The following is a 25,616-nucleotide window of genomic DNA, read 5'->3' on the forward strand; positions in this document are numbered from 1 at the left end:
TATTAGAAGTCCTAGTAATGAAATGTTCTAATGAATTCAACTTTGAGTCCTGACAAAAAGTCCAAAATGGAAGGCGATGATGCAAACTATAACCTTTATAGTACAGATGTGTCTACAGCTCTTTGTTGATCCACAAACAATATTCCAGTGTTTGAATTTCTGAATAAAATTTCAAGAAATGTCTTTGTCCAAGAATTCTGTATGAACACTCAAATATTTCCAGGAAAGAGAATTAATAATTCCATAAAATAAAATTTGGACTCAAAACTGCTCATAAACAAAGACTTTCCAGTGTAAATGCCCAACTAACTAATTTCTCTATAGACAAAGGTTATACAGAGAGTAAAATGCAATTTAGATACCTGTATGAGGGTCACATGATCACCTTCCAGAACAGTTTAGAAGCTATTTACATGTCTACGGTCATGTATTCCAATACAGCCTTGATCTCACTTTATCTATCCCCCAATAAATATAAATAAAATATGAAGTTGTTTACTTGATTCTCAATCAATGTCAGGAACTAGGTCAGCATAAGGATACAATGATATATTTTTAGGTGTTTTCAACAAAACAGTCAGGTCAAAGTAATTTCTGGAAAACATCAAATTCGTTGTAAACAAAATTACATTATTTTGACATGTAATTAAATTTTTAAAAAATTTTAAACTTACAAACAGACAATTAAATTAAATATAAAACTAAATCAAATATATATAACAGATAGTAAATAACTGTTCCCAAATTAAATTCACTTATCCCCCAAAAGCTTTTGACTCTTTTTTCAACTTGTTAAAATCTCTTAGACCTCCATGAACTTTATGTTCTTTTTCCCCCATGTTAAATTCTTGTAAACAACCCTCATGAAGTTTTGACTCTTCCCCCCCCCCCTTGTTAAATTCCTGTAGACCCCATTACATTTTTGGCCCTATTTAACACTGGGATCACTGTAAACCCTTATTATTACTTTTATTTGAACTATCATGTTAGTGGTAAGAATTAAGTAATTATACCCAAACTTATTGAAAAAATTTGAATTTTCTCAAATTTCCATGTGCAAGAAATTCACCAATCATCCAACTCAATAAAGAAAAGTTTGGAAAAGCTCTTTTTAAGTTTCTGTTTTTGTTATTTTCAACAACTTCTAATATTAATGGATGCAAAATAAATTACCATGAAAATAAAATGATAACAAAATGTCCAAGTAAATGAGAACAGCAAAACATTACGATGTCGCCCCGTCTTCCCCATTTATCATGCGCCCCATTGTAAGTTGTCTGGGTGATGTAGAACAGACCTGATGTGCCATCCTTCATTTTGTAGGAGAAACAAATGTAGACTGAAGCCACAGTGGCTCACTGGTTAGCATAGTAAAATTGTGAATGTAGGCTTAAATCCTACCAATAAACCACTCCATGTTGGTTTCTGTGATGCATCCTTGGGCAAGGCACATTTCTCTATTTGCCATGGTACTAAATAGCTTACAGTGCCATGAAATAGCAATCCATATGAAACTAAACCAAACCCCTTTCTGCAATGAAAAGCTTAATAGGGGTGGTCACTCTTAGAGAGACAACATGGAAAATGTATCGTTCGGATGTCAGACAGTAGACAGCCTCTGATCATGTGGTCAGCTGATTTGAAGAAGACAAATGTTTAGTAAAAGTTGTGGTTGTTGCAGTGTTTGACGCCATTTTTCAGCACATGATAGCCTATATGTGGCGGCCAGTATTAATGGTGGAAGAAGAACCCGTGAAAACCCCAGAAAGAACCACCAACCCATGAGAAGCTACTGGCAAGCTTTCTCACATACCAACATTGGCTGATTCTGAGACTCGAACCCACTCAGGCAGAGGTGAGACGGCAGTGATCCGTAACGGAGAGCTCTTTAGACCACATGGCCACTCTAGTCCCAGTTTAGTAAAAGAGGAATTTAATTTCATCACCTACTTACAATACTTGTATGGAAGGTAGACATATAATTAAACTGGCAAGCAAACATGAAATTTCATCCTCCACTGGCAATTAACTACAAACAATTTAAATATATATCACACATTTCAGAACATCTGCAAATAAACCTTTCTGTTACCTCTCTTCTACAGGAATGAACAGGAAAATTCCATATGAAACCAGCCTATATTTTCAAATTAAAAGTCCAAGAAGTCAGCTTTGTACATTTTCTGACAGTTGGGGGGGGAGGGGTTATCATCAAAGATTTGTTGTGTAAAATTTACCAAACTTTTGGAAATGCGGAGAAGAAGTATCTTGTATCTAAGAATTCAGACAGTATCCATATCCCTTAATTCAACAGCTTGTAAATATGGAGAATACTTACCAAGTTCAATGCTTGTGTTTACAGCATCATCTTTCTTCCTGATTGGAGGATTCCCAAGATGAATTACCAGGCTTCCTTCGTTATGTCTGTAGTAGTCCACCAGTTCTGGGATAGTGTTGAATTCTTGCGCATTATCCAAGTAGAACTTATTATCACTTGACTTATTGATCAGGTAATGAAACACTAAAGTTTTACCCTGGCTCCTACAGATAAAATTGACATTAAACATAAATATGAATGTAAAGATGATTGCTCATGTATCAGTCATGTTTTTAATGGTCTTCTATGTAGGTAAATTTATGTGCTGAAACCACTTTATTTTTGTCATATTAAACCTTGAATTTTGTTCTTCTGACCCCACAATCAACAGGCTTGTCTTCCATAAAGTTTGTTCCAGGCCTGTCAGGGATCATCCCGGGCTTTGCCAATGTTGCAAATTGTGATTTTTTTCCCTTACTGGTGATAAAATATACCATCTGGCAATTTTTTGGCGACAACCTTTTTGGCTGTTTACTTTGTACATACAATCATGGATTTGTAGTGGAGACATTAAAAGGGACCACAAAAGAACGCCACAAACCTGGATGCACAATGCACTGGAATCTGTTACTTAACCAAATGTTTTGTTTGTATTGACAAACCCATCTTTACAGTGCATTGTTACATCATAATCTGCTTATGTTGACATCTGGCCTGAGTGGTGTATGTTGTGATACACTCAGTCATGCATAGGTGTCAACTAGTATGGTTTACCTGTAATTGTATTTTAAAAAATTCATTTTCGCCAGTGTACATTTTTTTCATAAACAACCAATCAAATCATATTCAAAACCATGCTTTTCCTTTGTCTAATAATGAAACGAGTTTAATTTCATAGTTCAACTCCTGTGTGTAAAGATCGTGTTGCTCATCGCTCTGAAATCTGACGCTCACTCAGATTTCTAATATTGACAAACTACCCTGTAGTATGTTTTCATATTTTATACATTATTATTTTATTATTTATACTTATTGCTATCAAATGCATTCAGTTGACATCAATTTTCACACTTTACATAGTGTGGTAGTCATGGTGGTGTAACTGTAATTCGTCCAACTTTACTGTGTGGAGATAAAATCGATTCATTAAAAATGTTAACAATATACTAATTAAAAATAAATAGTCTGCTGAATTTAGCACTGGCATTTTATCATGCTGTCATATCTTTTAATTACGTTTACATAATGGAATCAGGAAGATGCATTGCCAGCATGATGGAATTAGTACAGATACTGAATGACATCATTCTTGTAGCTCGAAAATATGTAACACTGCCAATTTATATCTAGTTTTGAGTAAAATCAGCACACCATATAGCAAATTCATAACTTTTCAAACACCAGATATGCAATTAAACGAAACGATCAACAGCTTACGAGGTACAAACTTTTGGACTGTTACTTTGTTGATTTTTTTAATTTTTAGATTTCAATTTTTGGGTAGCTCCTGGTGTAATATCTTGGTGTTTATGGGAAAAATATAAATTCATGACATTTGTAATCAGGCGGGCTTCCTCTATCACATATCAAATCTAAGTTTTAAAAATTTTTTTTATATTTCTTTCATCTAGTTGAAATATTCCATCCATCAAATGGCTGAGCCTTACTTAAAGAAACACAAGGTTGAAGACACTGACTGAGGTCCTGGCAGGTTTCAGGCTGATTGGATGAAAGTCTTCCTTGGCATTGTAGATTATCAAAGTAAGGATCTTCTCAGGCTTTTTGTAACGTATGCAGTAAAGACATTAAAGTGGTGACATCAGGCATATATGATCTGAAGGAACACTTCATTACAAAACTATATGAATTAAATTTTGAAATGAAAAAGGGAGCATCCATCTAAACCTTCTTTGCTCAGTCAATGCAGAAAGATGATATTGTAATAAGGGCTGAAATTTTATTTTTCAATTTCATCGCCCAGCACAACTTGGCTGTTTCTGTAGCTAATCACTTTTCTGACTTGGCGGCTGAAATGTTTCCTGACAGTGCTATTGTCAAGAAGTTTCATTCCAAGCAGACCAAAACAACAGTTATCATTAAAAACTGCTTGGCTCCACCTGCAACAGAACCCGTTGTCAAGCTATGCAGGGAGACACCCTTCTCATTGATGATTGATGAATCAAATGACAAGAAAACTGCATATAATACAACACACAAATAAAAAGAATGAACAAAAAGTTTAAGAAATGTAAATAATTATGTAAATATGTGTAAAAATACTTTGTGTATATCATTTTTTTAAAAAAAACTGTTGTTCTTATATAATGTATGAATACATTTTTCATGTAAGTTGTTTTTGGTCTTTGTAAGGTTTTTATGTTCTGGCATACAGGTTTTCATCTCCAGTGGTTGATACCTATGGTCATGCTACCGGACTATACCTACAATCGACCAATCTATGAAGACGCAAACAGAAACAGCTACAATTAATTTGAATAATGGCTAAATACAATGCATAATCATTGATTTAAGTTTGTAATTATTGTTGAATTTATTTATTTTAAATTCATACTCAATATTTCCTAGAGTTCAGAAATAACAGTACATGTTTTACGATTCACATTTCTTATGTTACATGTTTAGGCTCAAATAAACAGTAACGCAAGAAAGAGTGAAAACAACAAGCTTTTAAAAACAACATATAATATATCTCCCAGGACAAATACTGTAAAAATGAAAAAAATATGAGAACTTACGGTTTTAAGAATCAAATAAAAAAAAATACAAGAATAATCCATGAATACAATTTCTGAAGTTCTAATATTAAAATGTTCTAATGATTCCAAGTTTGAGTCCCAACAAAGAATCCATGATGGAAGGCAATGACATATGCTCTAACTTGTACTGTGTTGAAGTCTACAGGTACTTGTAGAAGCACAATAATTAATCCTATGACCTTGGAAATCAAATACAATTTTGAAGAAATGTCCTTGCTCAGCACAATATAGGCTATACATGGTGGCCAGTATGACTGGTGGAGGAAGAACCCTGGAAAACCCTGAGAAGAACCAATGGCCCATGAGAAGCTACTGGTAAGCTTTCTCACATACCCATGTTAGCCAAGCCATATTTAATTATCAGAAATATCTGTCCAGCAGGAGACTATCACAACATTATTTACAGATGACTGCTTAACTTGTGAAATGCTGGGGTATTTGATTGTTTAAACAAATACGCATTGTTATATATCTGTAGCTAAGAATCCAAGTGATCCAAAAATACTTAACAAATCATAGCTTGGTGTGAATTTGTGAATGGTAATTATGTAGAAAATATAGAAAAAAGGAATCTGTCATTAAATGTTTAGAAATAATATATAAATGAGTATTTTAAAAAATTCATAAAATTTTCAGTTTGGAAACTTGCACACTTATCATATAAACAAAGAAAAATGTATGTCAGAGAGGATTCTATTTTTACAATGATACAGTTATCAAGACCACATCTTTATCCACAAAATATAACCCTGCACAGCAAACTTGTATCTCAAGCTGTTAATTTTTAAGGACTTCCTGAAGTTTCTAATATTGTTCATTTACTTTGTTTTCTTTCAGAGGACTATTATCATCTCTTGTAAGGCCAAGGGTTCCATAGCAAAAAGGTGACCATATAAAGGAGAGTCTATACAACAGATGGACAAAATAGTTTTAACAAAATAAACTATTTTGGTGTTAGCCAAGTCTACCTTACAACAGGGGTGGTCTCTCTTGTATGGCACCTTTCAAGTGGGGAGTCAATGTCTGCAATTATTAAAATTGTATAAGAACTTCTTCTTATCAGTATTTAGTAAATGATAGATGTTTATACCATTACTGTTTTATGTCCAATCCATCCTTGAGTTCACAGTGCTACAATATCCATAGGTATCCATAGGTAACCATAGGTATCCATAGGTAACAAATCATGTCATAATGAAATGACAATATTAAGTGTTAATTTTACACAACAGACACCCTTAATACCAGGTTCCATGTTCTGCATTTCTAAAAAAATGAATAAATGTTATAGATTAACTGTGTAAATGATTCCAAACCAAGATGTAATGATCAAGAATACATTTTACTCACCCCTCCCTTCTAAAACATTATTAAGAAAAACCATTAAATTTACCATGACTGTGTTTCTTGTTGCTTTGTTTTGGATTTGGTGTTTGCTACAAACCATAAATTTAGAAACAACTGAACATTTCACTATCATTCAGTAAAAACAACTGACCAACTTCTCCATCCTTGCCAAAGGCTTACAAAAACGGTACTAACAGCTGCCTCGCTTGGCGCTCAGCATTAAGAGGTTAGTGTTAGGACTGGTCGGCCCAGTGTCAGGATAATGTGACTGGGTGGGACATCATGCTACATGTCTGTGGCATGATGCCCCAGTGCTAGACATCACTATAAACTGCCACATTGCAGACATCGTAGCGATATGACTGAAAAATTGTTAAAGCTACATTAAAAATCCAAATCACATCACATAACACATCCCCATCCTTGTTGAAATAACTGACCAATTACCCATCCTTCTGTTGAAATAACTGAACTATCTCCTTATTCTTCTGTAGAAACAATAGGACCCACTTCCCATCCTTCTGTAGAATCAATAGGACCCACTTCCCATCCTTATGAAGAAACAACTAACCCACTTCCCCATCCTTCTGTAGAAACAAATGACCCACTTCACCATCCTTTGGTAGAAACAACTGACCAAACTCAATCCTTCTGTAGAGACAACTGACCCACTTCCCCATTAATGAACTAAGGTATAGCAACAAAAAATTCAGTTTGCAAAACCTCCCCAACTGACACCCACAAAATACACAAGTTATCAGTAACTTACCATATCTTGCCCAAGGAAGATATAGCATAAATGCCAGGCACACTAGAATCTCGTACAATGAAGCAGCCGCTTTTCCCATCATCTTTAAGAAGTGTCTCACTCTGTTCTCTGTCTATGTCCTTATAATACCACCTGGGAGGAAAGTGTAAATAATGACTTAAAAAGTATAATCAGCATAGCATCATTATCTTGATAATGGTAAAACAAGAAAAAGTGTTAACATTAACTAAAACAATTAGCAACACCATAAAAGAGTTCATAACATGACAACTACCCCAGCCCACAGAAAAAACAGAAAAGTGTAATAACAATTAACAATTAGAATCTGCCCAACATCAGTCCCTTGAAACAGGTAAAACCAGAAACGTATTTAAAACAACTTTACAAGTGTCAATAATACTTTAACAATTTGCAGCATCCAGTCATTTGCAATATATTGTTATGTATATTAGATTTAATTCATATTTGATTTAAGTCAGTTGTTTGTAAGTTTTAAAATCTTTTTATTTTTAACTTCATTACATGTCAAAGTAATCTAAATTTTTTTACTAGGAATTTGATATTTTCCAGAAATTAGTTTGACCTAGTTCCTGGCCTTGACTGAGAATCAAGTAAACAACTTTTTTAAAATTCATTTTTAATGTGTGAATGATAAGAGTGAAATTGAGGCTGCACTGGACTACATGCCATTAGACTTGTAGATACCTTCTAAACCATTCTGGAATGTGATCATGTGACCCTCATCTCAAGTAACTGTATAACCTTTGTTTATAGAGAAATTAGGCAGTCAGGCTTCTAAACACTGGGATGTAAAGGTGTTCCTTTTGTTGTGTCAGTTTGGAGTTATATTTTAATTTTTATTAGATTATCTCGATTCATAAAGATTAATTCTTTTTCCTGGAAATATTTGAGTGCTCCTACAGAATTCTTGGACAAAGACATTTCTTTAAATTGTATTCAGAAATTCAAACACCAGAATATTATATTTTTGGAATAACAAAAAACTGTAGACTACATACTGACTACAGTATACATTATCACCGTCCATTTTGGATTTTTCGTTGGGACTCGAACTTGAATTCATTAGAACATTTTATTACTAGGACTTCTACAATTTAATTTGTGGATTATTCTTGGAATATTTTTGGATTTGATTGTTAAAACTGTAAGTTCTTATTTTTTCATTTCTGCAGTGTTTTGCCAGGGAAATACATTATTTGTTAAATTTTTCAAAGTTTCTTGTTTTCACTCTTTCTTTTGTTACTGTTTATTAGAGCCTAAACATGTAACATAAGAATATTAATTTCCTGACCTAATGCAAAAGTTAATCAGAAAGATAAACAATGGACCTCCAGATGGGAGGACAATATTTTTGATGGGGAGATACAATTTGTGTTGCCATGTTCTTTTTCAGCACCTGAATCTGTCTTGGAAATGAGAGATGAGAGTAGCATATGATAGTGTATTGAACTGCTGTTATATGCTGTTGCTTCAGCATATACTTGGCCAAATACATTCAGTTTTTGTTCATCTTTTAACAAACAGACAATATTCCCAGATACAACACAGAACAAACTAATAGATTCAAATGCAATCCAATCCAATACACATGCAAAGCATGTTTGGTATATGATCTGTATGGAAATTTTCCTTACGTTCCAAAAATATACACTTCTCCCTTGATAACTTGTGCACAGTGGTGTTTAAAAACGTAAACCACACTGTAAGCGAGGGTGGAGGTTACTGAAGGATCTCCCCAAAAAATATAAAATGTGATGTCACCATCACTGGACATTGAGAAAACTGGGACAGGGATGGAGGTGGGGTAACAGGACTCTCCTGTTTAATGGTTAAATATTCATTTTATAATTGTGTTGGGAATGTTTGTCAATAAAGAACTTTTTCTAATGAAGTAATTCACTTTTCTGCATAAATTACCTTGTTTATAAGATACCCAACCTCTGAAAGTCTGTTATCATTATTACAAGTGGTTTCAAGAAGCATTATATGTACATGAAAACACTGTGTTAATCACTGTTTTTTGTTGTTGCTGATTCACAACCAGACAAGACTCCTTTTCAGTAAAAGCTAGAAACATTTAATTCATGAAACAACATTGAAACTCAGTTGTTTTTACTGTTGTATTAGTAAATCAATGATGCCATGATTTCATTGCAAGTAGCAGTGAAACTTTATCTCAGTCGTGAGTAAATCTAAGTACCAATTCAAAATTTTAAGTTAACCACAAACTTTGAAACTCACTTCTCCACAATGAAATGTATAGCTCTGTGAAACAAAGCTTATTTGTTCACCAACTACTCATTTTGATTGGCTGCCATTCTATTTTTGATCATAATTGTAAATGAGAAGACTTACAAAAGGTAGTTTAATTATATTACATAATAATATTTATAACGTTGTTCAACTTATCAACTGAAATGAGTTGACCTGACCCATGACAGTGACCACTACCTCTTATGCTGATAGAATTTGCATGCCTTTGAACTTTTCTTTTATTCCATCCCTTTTATTTAATTTGATACAAAAAAAACAACATAAATTAACTTATATTATGTATAACAACATTTATGATTGATCAAAATGACTGAAGCTGCTAAATCTTAAGCATGCAGGAGTTGCATGACTTGTAACTTTTTTTATTCCACCTCCTTTATTTGATTCAAAAGACTTAATTAACATCATAATACAAAGGGGACCTGCTTTGAATTCAGTGCAACAATAAAATAAATACTTCCGCTAGTAAGATATTAAAACAAAGTTGGCACTTAATTAGGTTCTCGAAGAAATGCTCACAGACATATCTGCTATTGTAGAATAACATACTGTACGTTTAAATACAAGAGGACACATTGCATTTATGATGATTATACTTAAAAGGAACTAAAAGATAGAAAATAAAGATTTCAGTAGATAAATTGTTTTATTTAACTTGTATTTACTTATGAAAGTACTGCCTCCACTATGTGTGACATTTTCATTGACCAAATTTTTCTTGAATATTGTTAATTATAGTGTACTAAGAATGTCATTTGGAAAGAAAAATGTAATAAATTATATGACTTTCTATTGATAGTTGATAATTTCATAATGTTGATTAAAATTCTCAAGTCCTATCTACCGTTTTCAATGATAAAATAGCGATATATCAAAGTTTCAGTTACCAATTGTGATCAAAATTTTCTTCAAGTTCAACAAATAGGGATCAAATTTGGGGTGTTTTCTGGTTTTAAAAAATGGGATCCACACTGACCTGGCGTTATAAGCAGGTGTGCAAAGTTATCGGAGGAGTGTATATTGGAAAACGTGTCTTAAGTTTAACTACACTGAAAGGAAAATTGAACATTTTTAGTCGTAAGCCATTTTTTAAAAGATCTGTGTCCTTAGGCTATTTGGCTATTCTTTAGCTTGACATTTCATTCATAAACACTTATGTTGATTAAGATTCCCAACCGTCAGCCACATTATGACATGATAACAGAAACAGTAAAGAGTAGTCTGTTATACAACCAAACATAAATACCTGATATCATAAATTATCCCATATTACCATAAACTTTGACCTTTATTTCAAGAAATTAAAGTCTCAGAAGACTCAAGCTATGGGAGCTTGTTTCTTCATAATATAGCAAAAGCCAACATTACACAGCAATTTAAAAGAGAAAATAAGAATTCCACTAAGGAAATTAAATGAATAGAGTCTGCGATTTAGCTCTTAAAAAGAATTATACGGGTATATATCTCTCTCCATAAATGTTTGTGCACATTGTATTGATCAATAATCACAATTTGTGACATGACAGATCCAGATCTATGATGTTTCAGAGTTTAGTGCATGTTGTACACATATATGGTAAGTCTTGAAAACTAACAGAGCTATTTTACAATAGCAAACAAGGTAGTACTGAAATTTACAACTGTTATCTGTTTTAACTTCTAAAATATCCATTTTCAAGTTCTAAATTTAAATATCAGTCTTAAACTTGAAATGTTTTGAATTCATGACCAGAAGAATTTATTAAAAAATCTTTGTATTAATCTCACATAAATGTACATTAACCACAATGAATATATTTTGTAAAATTATTGCCTTCATGCTAATTATGAAAAAGAAAATCAGGGAATATAGATCATTGTGGGATTGGAAATGTTACTTTACCTAACTATACTTGTGCTTCCTAAAGTATGATGTAGATTTGGCAATAGAATTTCTGCCAAACTGTTGCAGAAAGGTGACAATTAAACAGATCTAACACATTTCATCTGCATAACAAATTTTTATTTAAATCTAATAATAACAAAAAGTTATGACTGTAAACAAAAATGGTATGGACAGACAAACACCACATAATAGTTCTTACTCATAAGTTTCCAAGTCAGAAGTTTTCTCTGCTGACATCTGTCTCTGATAGTTCTTGTGAGATGGAAGAATGCCCATCAATGGCCCTGATTTTTCTAATGTCACTGGTGTTTTTCTTTCTCTTATTGTTTTATCTACAAGAATAGCAGAAAGCACTTTTATTTTCTCCTTGTAATTATGCTCAGTACATTTCAACTGTTGTTAAGTCAAACAAGAATTGGTGATGTACCATTGTTCTTGTGTAAACCAAAACCAGCAGGAAAAGTAATCAGGGGCCATAGCTCTTCCAATTGACCCACAAAAGGTACATGTGCATCTCAATGCTCAAGTCTGAGTGCATCAAAATATGCTGAAGGTTTCTTGAAAAATTTCTGGTCAAAAGCAACATCCTATCATCCAACATAATTCAATCTTGAATTGCTAAAACAAAACCTATTAAAAGCATATCTTGGGTCATGAGATAAAGTAAACACAAAATTCCATCAAAATATGTTGATAATGAGATAAGGTAAACACAAAATTCTATAAAAATATGTTGATAGGTTCCTGAGATGTTCTGGTTACAAGGATATGCTAGAGTGAGGTGCAATGTTATCAAAAAACAGGATGACAATTCTACAAAATCTGAACCTAAAAAGTATTTTAAAAAGGTATGTCCACATGTTATAGGTAATTTTTCACTTACCAAGATGATTAATTGAGAAGCATGCATTGCATGCATTCAAGTTTCTAGTGAAAGCACTTTGCATGCTTGCTTACCACTCAACAGAAATTAAGAAGTCTGCTTTGCAGATGTTAACCAACTGCACAAGGACAAATGGGCATACACAACATTAATTTATGAATGATGATGATGATGATGATGATGATGATGATGATGATGACCAAGTGCCATCCAATTACGTGTAACAGCTACAGAGTTACTCTGGTTGCAAGATTATGTTTGAACAGATGGATTATTGAGCATGGCATGAAATCTAGGTCATGGTGATCTAAGAATAATGCATTGTTTTGAATGTATTGAAATCGTGCTGCACAACTCAGCAACCAGAAATTGAACAAAGTGCAGGTTTATGACACACAAATGAAAAAGGGGAGGGTTTGCGGAAATGGGGTACATACTGTGGGTTCATTTATTTTGGTGGGTAATAATTTTCTTGCTTTTGTAAAAATGACAATATTTTTATTAATACTTGAAGCCTATAAATTAATAGCATGGAGCCTAGAACTCAGAACATGAAAAATTGTTTGTTGAATTTTCAAGTTAATGGTTTTCAGTGTATATCATGTAGCAAAGAAACATGATGAAAAATTTATTTTAGGAAAAATGATGCAATGCATAAATGAAAATTTAAGATACCATTATGAAAAGATGAGTCAGACATTTTTCATCTTAGGCTGTTGGGACTGTCTCAATTTGCTGTCATGGTGGCATGTAAATTTGAAAATACAGTGCATGTTATGATTGTTGCCAAGGTTTTGTGGTCCATTGATCTGGGATAATGCCACAAAAAGGGATAGATTCATTTTGGAGTTGCTTGTGTTCAATTATATTCCTGGTACATGTTTAATACAATGGTAATTAGATTGGATAAGCATTCACTGTTTACGCAGAAGAGAAGTTGCTGACTAATGCATTGCATCAAATATCTCCCCCTTCTCTCTCACATACAACTGCAGCAATTAAAGATCACTAGCAGAAAGCAATGTTTGCATTACTGATCTACATTTAAATAAGTTCAAATCAGAATTATTTTTCAAAATTTGTCTTGAAACTTACTATACTTGGCATTTTTCAAATTTGCTCTGGAATGGTATTCCATCTTTGGATACCACTAGGGTAACTGAAAGAGTTTTTAATTTAGCCTTAACTGATGCATTGTATCAAACATCTTTCACTAACAAACTGCAGCAACCAGCAATCATTATAGTAAAAGTCACATTGGTCATGTATGCATTCAACACCAACTATTTCATTAAAGGGTGTCATTTTACAGAATTTGATTCAACATAACCTTTAAGTTTTCACTTCATTTGAATTTGTATACATTCATATTCCTTTGGAAGGTCATTATTTAGATGCAATGAGTTCGTATACATCCATATTCCTTTGGAAGGTCATTATTTAGATGCAATGAGTTCGTATACATCCATATTCCTTTGGAAGGTCATTATTTAGATGCAATGAGTTCGTATACATCCATATTCCTTTGGAAGGTCATTATTTAGATGCAATGAGTTTGTATACATCCATATTCCTTTGGAAGGTCATTATTTAGATGCAATGAGTTCGTATACATTCATATTCCTTTGGAAGGTCATTATTTAGATGCAATGAGTTCGTATACATTCATATTCCTTTGGAAGGTCATTATTTAGATGCAATGAGTTCGTATACATCCATATTCCTTTGGAAGGTCATTATTTAGATGCAATGAGTTCGTATACATCCATATTCCTTTGGAAGGTCATTATTTAGATGCAATGAGTTCGTATACATTCATATTCCTTTGGAAGGTCATTATTTAGATGCAATGAGAGGTGTATATGGCAAAATCAATGTTAAAGTACGTAGACATTTTTGGACAAAATGAAGCTAAAGGTGTTATCCAGCACAATCCGGATTGAATGTCGCGTGCTGTGATGTCACAATGAAAGCTACACATATTGATAAACAAATTTGTACTACCCTCGACTATGACAATTCCACTTGACACGCTCTTACAGGGCTCGAATTTAACACAAATTTATTTGTAGCCAGAAAGACTAGTATATTGAGAAATTTACTAGTCCTGCCAAATCTTTACTAGTCCTGTTCACAAAACAATGTCACACAGCTTTCATGTATGTTTAGCGATTCAATTTTAAAGTTTCCTGTTTGTGACTGTTGGAGTGTTTGAGTAGCGAGCCAAAAAACCCAACCTTAAACCCCAAAAATGTATGAACTAATTTCTTTCATAGTTTTTGCCATGTTCTTTTGTGTGGTATACCGCTTTGTTGTTTGTTACTGTGGTCGAGTGATTAAAGTGTGATCCCATGTCAATTTTTCATTTAATTCATTATCGGATTAATTAGGATCAACCAAACTTCCGTTGTTAATGACGGGACCATAATTTGCGCTCTTAAGTGAAATGCACAAAATCGGATAGATTCTTGTTATAGAAATGCACCTTTCTGAGCCAGAAATTTACTTCATCTTCTCATGCTAATATTTTATGACTGTGTTTACAAAGGTCACTGCTTTGATTCTACAGAACATCTGCTAAGTCAAATCTTTATTAGGGAATGGTGTAAACAAATGCTGACTGTTGATAACCAAAACTTACTAGCCCATCAGACTATTAACATTATGAAAGTTACTAGTCCGACAGGAAATCTGCTGGGTGACATGTCAAAGCTGTCAATATGAATTTACTGAACATTATTCTCAATGCTTTATTTGCATCTTCCTTGTGTATCTGTGTTTGCTCCTTCTGAGCTTATGAAATAGCTCCCCAAATAAGTACACCATAATCAAAGGTGGGGGAAATAAAAGCATTACAAAGTCTTTTTTGCATCGTCCAAAGGTCATTTGTTAATCTTTCTATGTTGTTCTTGCTGTAGTGTTTAACACCATTATTCAGCACAAGACTATACATGGCAGCCACTATATAGGACGGAAGAACCCGGGAAAAACCTGAAAAGAACCACTGACCCACGAGAAAATCTTTCTATGTAATACAAATGCAGAGGCTAGTTTAGAAAACATTACAGATCTGTTCACTCCAGTTCAATGACTCATCCAAATATACAACTAATACTTTATGTGATTTAAGTGTGTATAAAAAATGGCTATCAATGAAAAATATTTGAGAGTCTTTATTTTCTAGCTTTGTTTATATACTATGTAACCTGCAAGCAGTTCTCTGTTTACATTAATTGCCGTGTTGTTGTTTCGAAACCATTAACTATACCATTTAAGTCTTCCGGAATATGCAGTTCTAATTCTATAAGTGTATTTCCCCCTTAAACATACCGTAGTACCATCAGCATGTACATCAGTATTTGAATTATTTTACATCATGTGGATTGCCATTATCATATTATAAACAAGAGAGGGCCCAGGGTAGAACCTTCCCGTACGAAATAATTAGGCAGATTCCACCTGGAACTTAAGCAGACTCCAGGCGGAATCTGCCTAAAATGTTTAAAATCTGGTTACTACAAAAGCGGACATGGAAAATTTGAAAAGTCAAAGATGAATCCATCTAAGAGTCCGTCTAACTCTAAGATGGACTTCTGTCAAATTCCTGCTATAAATACATCTTTAGGCGTAATTTTGGACTTGGTTGATTTTCCACCCACCATCTAGGTGGAATTAGGAACTTAGTCACTGGCATCTATTATATGAAAGGAGGAATCAGGACTTAGTTTATTTTCTAACCAACATCTAGGCGGAATGAAGAACTTAGTCATTTACATCAGTTAAAGAAGCCATAATCAGGACTTGGCTTCTGTGTGTCTGTAAAGTTAAATGACTGAAAATATAGTGATATTTTGTGATTGTAATATCACTGACAGTTCAGTAAAAATATCAATAAGATATAATAAAATTTATTGTTTCTGGTACAATTTTAATGATTTTCAGCAGCATTTAAAATTATTTCCTGTTTCTGATAGCTGTAAATTTTTATTGTTTATTTTGGACACAATTTTTTAAATAACTTCTTTCCACAGCTTTCCTTGTTAAATTTCTTTTTCAAATTTGTTGTTGTTGTTGTTGTATTTTTATTTAACTTCAGTTGGATTTAACTGCCCTCGAACAAGTTTTCATCTTGTTTTCCGTTTTAAAACATAATTTCGCTTTTCTCCTGACCTGAATTTCCTCGATATGGACCCATTTTTTAATATCGTCTCCGAAACTCTTTTTTAAATAATGCTCTATCCGGTCCCATTCCACAACGAGCTTTCAAATAAGTATTTGTTCCGTTTATTGTTTAACAGAGGGTCGTTGTATAAAGCTTTCTGATTGGTCAACATTTTGTAATTGCCCAATGAATCGTCGCGTAACAGAAACTGATGGGAAAGAGCATGTTTACTAAGCATGGTGATTCAAATTTTCGAGCGGGACGAGAGATTGATAACCATTTGAAAAATGTGCGGCAATGAGAATACCCTAAACGCAAATTTGATGGGAACATAACTGGTCAATCTGTATGAAAAATGAACGCCAGGACAAGCATTTTGCTTTTTGTGCCATAAAGAACTTTACAGTAGCGGCTACCGTGCTAAATAGGACAAGGAATTGAATCGGGACGATTTCGAAAGTAATATACAACTCCAAACTGATTAACTTTAGAATTTAAGGAGGGACAACGTGTAGATCACTGGTGGAAATTGTTGCCAGATATCCATGTCTATCAAAGATAGTCATATCTTTGCGGAGTTTTCTTGGCCGAAAAGTAGAATCTACTTTCAATCTCGTGAGGCATTATTGTGTATATTATCAAAATATTCTTGGTGTGTTGGAATTCAGTGTAAAATAAGAGTTATTATATCATGATAAACGTTTTTCGCGGTTGCTTTTGGAACAAAGACTAATTCGAGAGACCACAACAGCATCATAGTTTGTGCAATCAAAAATCCAGTCTACAGTACAAATGACATAAGGCAGGCTCCTAGCTTTTCTTCTTCTCATAATCAAATTGTCTCAAATGGATGCTTTTCTGTAATTTTGCATTATTTTCACCCCGGAATTTTTCAATGCAGATTAATATTTAATATTTTATATACGTTTATGTGTTCACCGATGCCTTTGCATATGTTCCAGACTTGATACTTTGATTTTTAAAACCACTTAATTATTTTGTGTCAGATACTTCATATCATGTTGTATATACTGTATATGTTGTACATCACAAATAGAAGGCCTCAAGGTAGATTAGTTATGTAACTAATTGAATTACCTTCTCTAAATAAAGTCATTATTATTATTATTGTTTTTATTAGTATTAACTCCCATTTCTCTTGCCTTGGCTGTCATATAATTACAACATCAGTATAATTGTTTTCATGCACACTTAAATATCACCTTGGTTAATAAAGTCCTGTTTAATTCATATCCATTATTTCTTTGAAATGTCTGAAACACTAACAAAAACTTCAGTAAAACACTATATAATGATCAAAATTTTAGTGAAATCTTACAGAAGTTGTAGTCATTTTTTTTGTGAAACCTCACAAATATTTCAAAGAAATTTGAGTGAGACCTCAACATAATTTCAATGGCAGTTTTTGGTCAAAGTATGTTTGAAATCTCACCAAACTTTAAAGTGAAATGAATATTACTAAGTGATGCCATGTTGGATTAAATTTTGTATGCAAGAAAGAAAATGGCATTGCCCCTTAGGACAAGTAAAACCTAAATCTTATTTGATAATGTCTGTCAAAATAAAATTTATGATTCATTTTAAATATTACTGTGAATATTTATCATTGATTCCCAATAATATCTAAAAAATCATTAGGCAGTTTAATACATATTAGAAATCTGAAGTATATTTTTTATGGTTTAGGCAGAAAATGCTTTAAAAAACCCATATGAAATCTGCCTTGACATTTTCATTATTGGATGGCGTTTCTGCAGGTATTTCCATGTAATTAGGCAGAAATAAAGATTCCGCCTAGTAACAGTAATTTCAAGCAATATTCCACCCTGAATCTGCCTAAAAGTGATAATATGGGGAATCTAGGCTAAATAAGCGGAATAAACGATTCCGCCTGGTAGACGGAATAAACAAATTCCACCTAGTAGACAGAATAAACTAATTCCGCCTAGTAGGCTGAATAAACAAATTCCACCTAGTAATAGACGGACTAATTTACATATTTCGGGCTGTATTCTGCCCTGAACCCACCTAAAATTTATAATAAGTGGAATCTAGGCTTTAAGTGAAATCCGCTTTAAAATTCCACCTGAAATCTGGTTAAAGTCGGGGCAGAAGTTTTCGTACATGTTCTGCCTAGTAGGCGGAATAAATAAATTCCACCTAGTAATAGACGGACTAATTTGCATATTTCGGGCTGTATTCCACCCTGAATCCGCCATGAACCCACCTAAAGTTTATAATAAGTGGAATCTAGGCTTTAAGGGAAATCCGCTTTAAAATTCCACCTGGAATCTGGTTAAAGTCAGGGCAGAAGTTTTCGTACAGGTTGTGGTAATATATTGCAGTGTTGAAATCTTGCCTGAGCTTAATATTTCCTGATGAAGTTCAACACAAGATTGAACAATATTTGGCTCAAAGATGACATATTGAGAAATATTAATTTTGAGATAAGCAAAGACAACAATGGCAGTAGCTACCATATTGTTAGTATCGATGCATTGTACCCAATTATTTGTCAATAAGGTCAACAAAGAATGTTTAACTGGAGTAAAATATGAAATGAGCATCAATCATTTAAACAAATACCCATACAAATCATCTTATACATCTTTTAATAACTTTAGATCAAGTGGGTAAATCTAATAAGGCTTGTAATCGTCTATTAAAAAAACAGTACAACTCACATGCAGAAATGCCCGACAGCATTGTGTATCATATATGCATGCTGAGTCACTTATTGCAGCTATAGAAGTCATTTAAGAGAATCTGATTACACACAAATTTATTATGTCATTTCACTCCTTGTCCATCAAAAGTCCACTGAAGATTATTTTTTAAATTCCTTTAGAAATTCTTATGGCAAATTCAGTGATTACAAACGTTAACATTCTTAGACGCTGTCACCAAGTGGGCGTGAACCTGTTTAAACCAGATTCAGTCCCGCATTATGATGTAACAGGGAAAGAGAAGAATTTATACTACAAATATAAATAGAGATGCAACAATGTCTTCATTTATAAACAATGCTTGGGAAAATTCAGCAAATAATTCCAATAAATTGGAGGGAAGTAAGTAACTTAATTCATCTATATCTTATGTATAGTATGTTGTGTTTTATATTTCAATTTGTACATAAGCCTGAATATATCTCCCTGTTTGGTTGTACCCCTCACCTATTAAAAAATGAAAAGCATAAATGAGATTTTTAAAAAATGCAGAGAACGAAGTCAGTTCATTTTTGATTGATTTATAATTTCAAACCTGATTATGATGGGGGGGGGGCTAACACTTTGTCGTCTGCTCATTTCATTCCAAATGGAAATTTTCACTGTAAAAGATGACCCTACTCGCTAGTCATAACAGTGTAATTTCTGGACTCAAAGTATTAATTCAGTTCACAAAGTAAACCCATGCAAACACCATGATAATAAAAATTAAATAACTTCAAATTTCTGAGTGCTCATGATCAAATCTATTATTATCAGTATAGATGAAACCTGGATGACAGCTTCTGTGTAGAGAAGAGGATATAAGCCACAGCTAGTCCATCAATATAAGACATATCACCTGATATTTTTGTTCAGGAGTAGCACTAAAACATAAACAACATGTGATACGTCATACATAGTAGGACTAGAGCCATGGCATTTTCTGGACCTGCATGTGTTTGAAACATGCTTTCAATTCCGCACCAGAGTCAGGTGCTAATTTCAGTAATGAGTATTCCAAGCTTGAGACTGTTAAAGGACTGAAATTCCATCAAGAAAACAATGTCTCTATTTTTTTTCAGTTGCAAAACAAGGATAAGCTCTCAAAAGATTCTTTTTCCTTCATTATCAACCAATTCTGGCCACCCAAATGCGCATACATGTACACTCTATTTTATCTTACCCATTTCTAGACTGGTTCCCATTTTTCCATACAAATAGTACTGCATGTCCTCCTATGTACATGTGTGCAAAGGAATATAACTCTAAACTCTCAGATTTATGGTAATTTATGAAATTATCTATCGAATAGAATTACTTCTGTCACCCTGCTGGACTCAGAACACAGTTAAGTTTAATATATGTTCTCTAGATGTGTCTCTCAGTACTGAACGTTCCAATGTGTGACAGTCAATACAAATATGTTAATCTAAAATACCTTGACCACTCTAGTGGCTTAGTGGTTAGGGTGTCCGCCTCCGATGATGGATGTCGTGGGTTGAACCCTGTCTGAGTCATACCAAAGACTTTAAACAATGGTACTAACAGCTGCCTCTGAACATATTAACCCCTGGTGATGAGTGTACGTGGCAGGAGGTAGTAGCCTACTGCCTAGCTGTGTAGCGTCAAGGTCATGTATGATACACTAAAGTGGGTGGCATTATAGAAAGGTAGACAGATGTAGCTCTACAATGATACCATATAATCTGAAATTTCTAGTTGCACTACAAAAAACAGAGGGAAAAACCTCATTTTTTGGACCCGATCTTTTGGTTGGAATCTGATCTTGTGTCAGGATTTTAGACTTTTTTTGCCTCAGATCTAAGGCAGTCTGGTATGAACTGCAAACAAACACAGACAAACCTTTGCAAAAAGCAGGATAAGATGGGCTTTTGAAATAAAGAGTCGTCTTGATATGAAAATAATGGGTGCGTTAAGCAAAAAAAAAAAAGAGAAAAAAACTCCTTTTTTTTAGCCTTCTGCTCATGCCCGAGCCAAATAGCCAATGAAAAACAATATTTCTAACACTACTAGACAGTTTGTTATTGGAAGATCACCTGGAAGTTGATGTTTTTGGACGTATTCATCATTAGCTTTCAAAATGTGTTTCTTACTTGAATTTCAGACGAAAATGACAAAAATCTCCAGAATTAATGTGAGTAGTAAGGTGGGCCACTATACGTACAATGGAAATTAGCGTTACGGAGACCCCTGGGCCACTATACGTACAATGGAAATTTAACATGGTGAAAAATCGTGGGTCAATATACGTACAAGGGGATTTAACATGGCGAAAAATTGTGGGTTAATATACGTACAAGGGGAATTAACATGGGAAAAAAATTGTGGGCCGATATACGTACAAGGGGAATTTAACATGGGGGAATAGAGTTTGGGGATTGTTTAGGGACAAAGGGGAATTGAATATGGGATTTTTTGTTTTTAAATTTTTTTTAAAAAAAGGGGTAGGCAATGGAAAGGCTATCTCTTTTCGAGAAATATGGCTGGCCCTGAAAAGGGCCTTTGGGTTTATGTTAATGTATTCATTAACATAAAGGGTACCGCATTGGTCTTCTTCTTGTCTTTAGGCTACGTCTCACTGTTGGTCCGTAAATCAGCACTCTTTTCAGGCATCCTTGTCTTTCAACGTAGATCCTACGTATCCACAGGCTGGTGTTTGTCCTGTGGACAACGGTCCACTTGGATCGGACATACATGAGCATGTCCGTCCGGAACATCATGGAAGACACAAGCGTAGAAGATTGCACATCGGTCCACATCTTGAAGCGACGAGAACAAGTGAATCAATGCAGTGAACTGCGCTTATTTATAGGTACAGGAAGGATTGAAATGGATTGAATTCATTCACCAATCCGAACACGCGTTACAAAATTCAGTCAGCTTGCATCCAATCCGAAGAGAGCAGTCTGTGACGTCACGTGGTCTATATAGATTCGTTAGCGCTTGTGTGCATCAATCTATGCGACAGTGATTCAACATGACGGAAACTCAGAAAACGATCCATTGGGGGGTGCACCAGCAGGGGAGACTGCCCAAGGGAACCCGGACTTACTTTCAGAAGAGGTACATTGGGATTTTGTGGATTTTCTTACCTCGCAAGAATTTGTTCCGGAACCTTCGTTACCTTCTTCATTACCGCAAGTGGAGAATTTTAGACAGAGACAGAAAGAAGAATTGGAGAAATTTATGCAACGACAAAAGGAAGCGGAACAAGCTTTTCTCCTACAGCAACAGCAACAGCAACAAGAAGAGGTAAGAAAAAAACAACAGCAACAACAGCAAGAAGAAGTAGCAGCAAAGAAACAAGAGGGTGAAAATCAAACGGCTACGGTACTGTTGGACATTTTAGCGGAGTTAAGAAGTCTGAAACAAATGTATCAGACTTCTTTATCATGACCAAAGAGAATACGACCTTCCCGAGCTAAACACGCCAACCCTGTGACTAAGCCTGTCGTACCACCCTTAGTGATTTCAACCCAATCATCAGAAGTAGGCCTTGGCCGTGGCAAAGGCTTAAGGCAGTTAAAGTTGATTGGTTAAACTCACCCCTACACCAAAATAAAAAGGCCCTTTTCAGGGCCACCCACATTTCTCGAAAAGAAATACAATTTCAATTTGCCAATAACTCAAAAATAAACCCCACCCATTTTACCCTTATAGTACGTGTCTGTGTATGAGTGCGTGAGTGTAGCTTCTTATTTTAAAATCAAAACTCAAAGACACTTACCTTATATCATTCATGTATTCTTTCATCCATTTTTTTACAATCCAATTCACAATTCACCACAGAACACTTTAATTAAAAGTTCATTGACTTCTTCTTTCTCCTTGTTTAGTCTCTCTGTTTTTTGAATTTCTTCACCGTTTTTTCCTCATTTTCTTCCCTTCTTCTTTTCTTCTCCTGTTTCTTTGCTTCTTTTAAATAGAATTGTCTTCTTTCTTCCTCTTCTTCCTCTGAAGAATCCCTCTCTTCTTCCGAAGAATCCCTCTCTTCTTCTGAAGAATCCTTCTTTTCTTCTGACTCCTCTTGTTTCTTTTTTGGGCAATCTGGAGACCAATGTCCTTTTTCTTTACAATAATAACAGGTATCTTGACTTTTGTCTCTTTTAGTCCCTGTTTTTGTTCTTTTTTGACGGTCTGAACACTCTGAAGACCAATGCCCTTTCTTCTGACAGATATAGCAAGTATCTTGACTTTTATCTCGAAAGGAAGGAGAGTAGTCCGTCGGCTGGTCTGAAGAGAATTTTCTAATGACCCCTCGCAAAGCTCTGACGAAACGTTCCATCTGGGTAGTCTCTTCCATCGTTGTGCTCGGCTTGAGAGTGAAATGAATAGTGAAAAGACAAAACACACACCCTTTTTATATACGCTGGTTTGCCAAGACTATAAATTAGGCTATGGTGTTTAAACTTGAGTCATTTGACGTTTTGCACTCAAGATGAAACGATCCCATTCATTCGAGAAGAAAGAAGAAGAAGAAGAAAGTAAGAGGCAGAAACGTGATCTATCGCCTCGTACCAGGGCTGAAATCTTGGCACAAATTCATGCCAGTGATTTTGAAGAGGACATGAGTGAACCAGAATCCGAACCCTCTAAACCAAGTTCGTCACCCTTAGTCAACCCTGAAAAATACTATTCCATTCGAGAGACGGAAAAGCGCTCCTCTAGAAAATTTAGAACCACGGCTTACACCTACACGGTGAAGTTTAAAGATTTCAAGGCCGACGTACCCTTGGAGAAAGCAGAAGGGTTCATCACCGAGATGTGGGATTCTTTGCTCACCGCACTCAAGCGACAATATCAACCCAAAGAAGACGATCGCTTGACACTATCCATAGATCACGACGGTTTGAAATCCCCTGTTTGGATCGAGTTTAGCAGACCTGCAGAACTAACCCCTTCCAAAATCATGGACAAGATTCAACACGTACAACAATCTAATGACCAGTTTGACATCACCGATGGTAAAGCCACACTGAAAATGGCCCACGTCTCTCTTCCTCAAGGGACCGGACGCAAAAAGATGTTATTGGTGAACGAGCTTCGCAGCATTAAGCGTAGTCTTGTCCAAATTCACAATCCTCATGACCAGATGTGTTTAGCCCGTGCCATCATGGTGGGACGAACCTATGCCAACAAGAACGACACGACAGAATGGAAAAGAACCTGGAACACTATTCAACGATCCAATCGAGCCAAACAACGAAACAAAGCAGAACTCCTGTTGCAACAAGCTGGCCTGTCCAAAGACACACCCTGTGGCATTCCTGAGATGCAAAAATTGCAAGATGCCCTAGCTCCACGCTACACCTTGAAAGTGCACCCTCAAGAAATGCGCGGGTCTCTGTTGTTTCGAGGCCAAGACTTTAAGGACGGAAAATACATTCATGTTTATCATCACGATGACCATTTCGATACCATTACCAGTATCACCGGATTCCTGGGATACAGATATTACTGTGAGAAATGTGACTATGGTTATAATAATCGAGAGCAACACAAGCATTGTGGATGGAAATGCCCAGGATGTTTGGCCTCTCCACCCTGTCTGAGCGAAGAACCAGTGCCTTGTTCGACTTGTCTGCGCACGTTTGTCAGCCCTACCTGTTACCAACAACATTTGAAAATACAAGGTTCACAGAAGAAATGTGCTTGTCAACTCCTGAGATTGTGCCCTACGTGTAGACAAGGCATACGTACCAACAATGCCAAGGCACACGTATGTCGAGGAAAGAAAAAATGTCACATTTGTCACCACATCGTGGACTTGGAACACGAATGTTACGTGCAAAAATACCAACCCCCACCAGAGAAAGAGGACGGTCACAAGAAGAAAGGCAATTTCATCTTTTTCGATTTCGAATGCATGCAAGAGACCGGCATTCACATTCCTAATTTCTGCGTGGCTCATCGTACGTGCGAGAAGTGCATTCAAGAACCTATCTTCAGTCATTGCCCTCACTGCAGCAAGATTCCTGGAGGACGTGAAAAAATCTTTCGGGGACCAAACACGTTAGCCGATTTTGCCCAATGGGTCTTAGACCCCGTCGACAAGACGTGGAGCCAAGAGGACATCGAACGTTACGGAGATTGTCATCGTCATGCCACGGTGATGGCTCACAATTTCTCCGGATACGATGGACAGTTTCTTTTGAGGTACTATGCGGAACAAGGCACCGAACGTCCTAAAGTGACTTTGAACGGAGCCAAAATCATTTTCATGCAAGTGGGACAAGTACAGTTTAAAGATTCGATGAGTTACTTGGCCATGCCTTTGAGCCGAATGCCTAAAACGTTTGGAATGACAGAAATGGCTAAAGGTACTTTCCACACTTTTTCAATACGGAAGCCAATCAACATGCTGTTCTACCCCATTTGCCTGAGGCTCACTATTACGACCCCGACAACATGCATACCGAACAACGAGAAGC

General features: G+C 35.2%; 1 protein-coding gene across 1 annotated transcript in view; it reads right to left on the reverse strand.

Moving 5' to 3' along the window:
- Positions 1-25,616, reverse strand: part of LOC149800207 (uncharacterized) — a 133,011-nt gene that overhangs the window by 56,443 nt on the left and 50,952 nt on the right. Inside the window, exons 6-8 of the mRNA XM_089959777.1 lie at positions 11,590-11,722; positions 7,211-7,342; positions 2,339-2,541 (exon numbers count right to left, since the gene is read on the reverse strand). Of these exons, the coding sequence (XP_089815903.1) occupies positions 2,339-2,541; positions 7,211-7,342; positions 11,590-11,722 (468 nt within the window). The remainder of the gene's footprint in view (positions 1-2,338; positions 2,542-7,210; positions 7,343-11,589; positions 11,723-25,616) is intronic.

The sequence above is a fragment of the Sinohyriopsis cumingii genome, chromosome 5 (genome assembly GCF_028554795.1).
Source record: "Sinohyriopsis cumingii isolate HCF-2022 chromosome 5, ASM2855479v2, whole genome shotgun sequence".
Lineage (NCBI taxonomy): Eukaryota > Metazoa > Mollusca > Bivalvia > Unionida > Unionidae > Sinohyriopsis > Sinohyriopsis cumingii.